Source organism: Amblyomma maculatum, unplaced genomic scaffold (assembly GCF_055883805.1).
Source record: "Amblyomma maculatum isolate TAMU_Amacu unplaced genomic scaffold, ASM5588380v1 scaffold_48, whole genome shotgun sequence".
Lineage (NCBI taxonomy): Eukaryota > Metazoa > Arthropoda > Arachnida > Ixodida > Ixodidae > Amblyomma > Amblyomma maculatum.
This window is the reverse complement of record NW_028146773.1, coordinates 208,837-214,412: the sequence shown is the minus strand read 5'-3', so window position 1 is coordinate 214,412 and position 5,576 is coordinate 208,837. Positions and strand designations below refer to the sequence as shown.

Here is a 5,576-nt window from a genome sequence, read left to right as displayed (position 1 = left end):
TACGTTCCAGCAGAGACAAGTCGTTGTTCATAGCTGTTTTGCAACATTCGACTGCGACGTCTACCGACACACACGTAAACATGCATCTAACGTCGAAAGACACCATGACGTGGTCGTCGTCAAACGTTATAGTCTTTAGTTTTTCTACAAACTGTGCCGAGTCTTTCACGTGCGTGCTGGTTCTTCCGGCCAAAGGAGCAAGTACCCGGTGTAGCTAGCCCGACAACTTGTATAATGGAGACCGGGTGAAGTCCACAATCGGGCGAAGTGGCACATCCTTTTTGTGCACCCTGGGTACCCCGTATATGGCTGGCGCGGGGCCATTGTGGCAGAGCAGATGGTTATACAGGTAGCCCTTGTCCGGTGGAACGAACTTGAAAACTTCTGTCAGACGCTTCTGCAACTCAGCTTCAATTTTCTTTGTGGGGTCTCGGGCCAACTTGGCGTATGTCGCTGTATCACTCAAAAGTGCCTCCATTTTTAGCGCGTAGTGAACGCGGTCCAATACGACAACGGCGTTACCTTTTTCGGCAAGAAGTATCGCAATGTCGCTCTTGTTTTTTAGCCTCGTTAGTGCTCTTTGCTTTGCGGGTGTGATCGAGCCATTCTTGCCTTTTGAAAGCTTGGAAAGCGCTCCGATGGCCTGTGAGCGAGCTTCGCTTTGTAAGCTGGGGGCGACCTTGCGCACAGCCTCTTCAACAGCACATGTCATGTGAACAACATCTGGACGAGAGCCGACATTGAAATTAAGGCTCCGCTGAAGTAGGCTTCGTTCATCTGCGACAAGCTGGTATGAAGACAGATTGCAGACTCCTGATGTTCCCTCGGTCTCAGGTTTTTTGCACAACAATTTCTTGAATTTGGCATCTTGAATCACTCTTCTTTCTTCTTGGCTGCTGGCTGCTTCACTGTTGGCATGTAGCAGGACGTCAAAGAAATCAGCGGAAATAAGCCGCTCCAGATACAACTGGGCGCAATAAATGTCGTTTTCTAGTCGCTTGATAGTGGATTTTATTTCGAGGATTCTTGCATGCAACAGCCGCTTTTCTGCTTGGGCGATGGTCTCTCTTCCAGCTGGCGTCTGGACTAGCATTGGCAGGCGTAAGGAATTGGGGACCAGTCCACGGGATTTGCACCGAAGGTTGAACTGGAGGTGGCTCTGGAACGAAGCAAGCCTGGTCTTCAGGCTGACAAATTGCCGAATCTTGGTAATAGCAGGTGGCCCATGTTTCTCGCGAAGGTCTACATAGTTGAGGATTCGACGGAAACCCGTCCGGCAAGGGAAATTCAGCATATTGACGAAAACAGCACTCGCCGAAGCCACAGACGAAAAAGAAAAAGAAAAACAAAACATGAACACATTGATGTTTCGGCACCGCTACGGGTGCCTTCTTCACAATTGAAATGAAACAAGATGGGCCGTTGCTTATGAAGTTAAAGTGTTGCGTACAAAGTGCATGTACATCTCGGGTAGATTTTCCCGCGTCCTGTTTATCGCTGATATTGATAACCCGAGATTCATGCCAAGGCTTGGCATATGTGCAGCGAGTTGCACCTTGGCTCAGAATGCTGATATTAAGGTGGCCATTGAATTTATAGGCCCGTGGGGAATCCGACCAGGGACACCCCACTTAGTTCTACACCATATGCTCTTGTATATTTTGCAATTTGTTTTGTCTTATCGACAAGGGAAGCTGTAGGCAATACACAATGCAGGCTCCAAAAATTCGGATTACACCGCTTGTCCTCCCACAGAAGAGGGTTTCTAATGAAATTTTTTACATATGAGCGATGAGCAGTCATGCAAAAAAGAGAACCAAAGGATCGAAGAAACAAACATTATTTTATTTCAAGTGACACGAGAACACGCGGCAAGTCAAGACACACCTTGCTTGCAGAAGGTGGTTGAGATGATCGTGGGGGCTCTTTGCAGGCCCAAGGTGCGGCAGAGACAGCAGACAGTTCCGACTATAGGAAGGAGGTGCGAGCCACAGATACGTGGCTCTGTGCAGCGGGCTGGCCCATCACAAGGATTCACTGGTAGGCCCTGGATAGCAGGCTCCTGGCAGCCACCCATGCATAACTCGTTACCGCAGGTCCACCGCAGGATTTTCGCATATAGCATCTGCACAAGGTAATTCTGCACTGACGGCCAAGAAATAATTTCACAACTGCACACTCTACCTTACAAAAAAACCAAGTTCATTATTTGACAAAAAGAAAAATGGCGGCGCGCATGTTATTCAGCAGAGGATGTTACGTGGTCATAGACTGCATACATTATTTACCCCTTCATGGACCTAGCGTTCGGAAACACTCCTGACATATTGTCAAGACGTTGCAGTAAGCTATGCTTTGTGAAAGGTCGCCTACTATTACTGGTGATTGAAATCTGCAACAAGTAACTATCCTCGTAAAGCTGCAACCATTGATGCGAGGCTTTTTCTGCGGACGTGCGCTTTCTTGAGCTTAGCCGACTGGAAGACCCGGAAATAATCGTAAACAATTATATCAACATCATATTCATCAAATGTGCCCTGTCTAACGAACAATGCTCAAAACAGTGCAGAAAAATAGTTCGATGATATATCAAAATAAATATCAGTGAAGTTCAGATTGAAATTTGCCAAGTGTACCCTGCGCAGCTTCAAAACCTCATTTTCTAATCTCCCGTAGGAACCGTAAACCACTCACCACCACCTCTCATTCTCTGTAAACTCTTTCAATTCCTGCCCCCCCTCTCCTCAGATGTAAAAGCTGTATATCAGCTTTGAACGATGCTTTATTTTTGAATGGGACAAAACTTTTCTACCCGAAATGCCAGCGGAACCAAGTGAAATACGCCAAATACATGAATCGGAGACGACTATTATAAAAATATGAATTTAAATAGTATGCCTTTGTCGCTCTGGGTGCAGGCAATTATAGGTACGATTGGGATATTCGAAACCATTACAAAACGCCCACCGGACAAACGAGAGTTATAGCTTTTTCGCGGAGAGTAAACTTCTGCAAAATTAAAATTTTCGTTGCATCTCCTCCTCCTTCTGGCTGCGTTCACTCAATCGCTTGTATGTGATAAGCCTTTAGTGTCTTGCTGAACTGCAAAATCGAGCGAGTAAGATTCTTGTCTTGCACAAATGATAGATAACCTATATTTCTACGATCGCATAAGAAGCGATACAACATTGCACCTAATCGCGCTAATTAACATTTCTCAACGTCCCCTGGATGCATCTCAACAGAAGCAAATAATAATGATTTTACCATTACAGGAATATTACTTCCTGCGCTACGTAACTTACATATTTCTCAATGAAAGTTGTCCTGAAATCAATATGCGCATCGCTTTTTCTCCTGGAAAAGGAAATTGAAATGAAATACCACATCGAGCAATCAACAAATCGCCCAGAACATTTCATTTCCAAAATTGTCTGAAGGTAAACAGAGAGTGGTGCTCACAAATAGGACTTTTTTGACCGGCTTCTGGACTGCGCCGAAGCTGTCGTAAGGTGTCAGAAGATGTGGCTTGCCTTTTCACGTGCAAAGAACCGCGGCCGAACGTAAGCCTCGACTCCAAACGCACACATGCGCGGCGCCGCCGCCATGAGAAATACAGCTCACCACGAGCGAGCAAACATTCTTGTTGCACTAGTCAGGCAGCCTACCAAACCAGACTCATTACCTATTGTACTCAGCTGCTCGAGCGCACGCCAATTGGGAAGCACGCGGGAAGAGAAGGTGTGCTGCTGAAAGATGTGTAGAAGGACGAGGCGAAAGGGAATAAGCCACGTGCAGCTCAATCAGGCGAGAGGGAAAACATGTTCGAGCAGGCGAGTGAAAAAAAAAATCACAAAGAAAAAAGCGCCTTGCGCCGGGAGAGGAGTGGGGCGCGCTTCTGTGAAAAAGGGGCAAGCCAGGAGAAGAGCTGCGAAGGTGAGGCTCGGAGGAGGCACACCTAGTGAAAGAGGACAAAAGCAGGGAAAATGCCTTGTGGGTCGCTGACAGCCAGACATTAAGTGCCGAAATATCCTCTTGCGATTTTTGCAAGGAAAAGCGAGGCTTTGACATGGTTGTCGCTTAGGCATTTCCAAACACTCCCATAACGTGTGCAACCCCGTGCTGTGGTCTTCGATGGTTAAAGGTGGCATAAAAATGTTACCATACATTTAACAAAATAATTTTTAAAATATACTAATTGGAATTGTGCAAAATGCATGCTAATTCACTGTTTTACTTAGTATACATGTGGCACAAAAGCTAAGGTTCTAAAGCAAAAAAATATACGGCGGGCAATTGATTCTTTTAGTAGCATAGCAATCTACTACATTTTTTTACTGTGAAAAAACTTGCGGGTCGGACATGATTGTGCGGCCCGTACGTGCGTGCCCAAGCTTTCTTGAAGGGAAGCGATATATGGCATGTTCCCATTGCAGCGTTATAAAAAAGTAATGCACGACAACGACTATATCTAAAGTGCGTACCTACTTAGGATGCATCTTTTCAATAAATGCAACGTCCAAAGCAAAACCGTCGGAAAATAAATATAAACACGTGCCCAAAGCAGCAATGGATATACTACAAGAACGCCAAAAAATTCTGATAACAAGAATTTACTACATTCTAAACAGAAGGAAAAGAAAAAAATAACACGAAATCAAAGAATGCAGGGACATGGGCCAATGACACGACATACGGAAGCCAGGAATCCTTTCTGGAATTTCTGATTTTAAAACACTACGTGATCTATTTCATTCTGTTAATTGCTAAAGCTGTGAGAAAAAACCGCCCAGAGAATACACTTCTAAAAACTGTGGTGCAGCTGTTCTAATACACAGGTGTAGGCTTTGAACTATGGAAGTTAATGTTTTATGTTAGACCTCGTTCGGGGTGATTTTCAGATGCTTGTATCAGCAAACCGCAGAAAACACCTTAAGAATGCCATGGAATCCTTACGAAATAAGCGAGATTTAATGCATGGACATCGGGCAAGCGCCATTCCGGATATTCTGAAGCAAGCCCATTTAAAACAAATAATAGGAGCTTGTTTAGCCATGCCCGCAACAGTCGTTAGCTACTTGATTCGCTAGAGCTTTCCAAATAAGTATTTTACAGCTCCGTTTTCACTCCGGCTGGCTTTCTTTGTTTTCTTTATTATGCGCCAATTCAAAAATTATGACTGCCAAAGAATTACATCTCATATATGTTTTTCTATTAAAACTGCATGTGTTAGGGGCATATATATATTATGCATTATTGCGAATTACAGAACAGGACATAAAAAATCTGTGACAGTACACTGCGCCATTTTAAAAATCGTACAGGTAATATGGGGGAAGCAGCAGACAAAAACCATTGTGGTCAGAGTTTTGCTGAGGCACTGACAATATGGGCAGAGTAAGAGGGAGAATCAGGGCCATCGTTGAAAGTGTAACGAAGTGGCAATGTCCATATAGAAGAGAGGACAAATAGGGCCATTATTAGAAGTGTAGCGCAGTGGCAATGCCCATGTGGGTAGAACAGAGGACAAACAGGGCCATCATTGGGAGTGTAATGCAGCGGCAATGCCCATATGG

General features: G+C 44.8%; 1 protein-coding gene across 1 annotated transcript; it reads right to left on the bottom strand.

Moving 5' to 3' along the window:
• Positions 1–214: 214 nt before the first annotated feature.
• LOC146170777 (uncharacterized) lies at positions 215–1,294 on the bottom strand. Its single transcript, XM_084586784.1, has one exon. It carries the CDS (start codon positions 1,292–1,294, stop codon positions 215–217), a length of 1,080 nt encoding a protein of 359 aa, XP_084442910.1.
• Between the last annotated feature and the right edge of the window lie 4,282 nt (positions 1,295–5,576).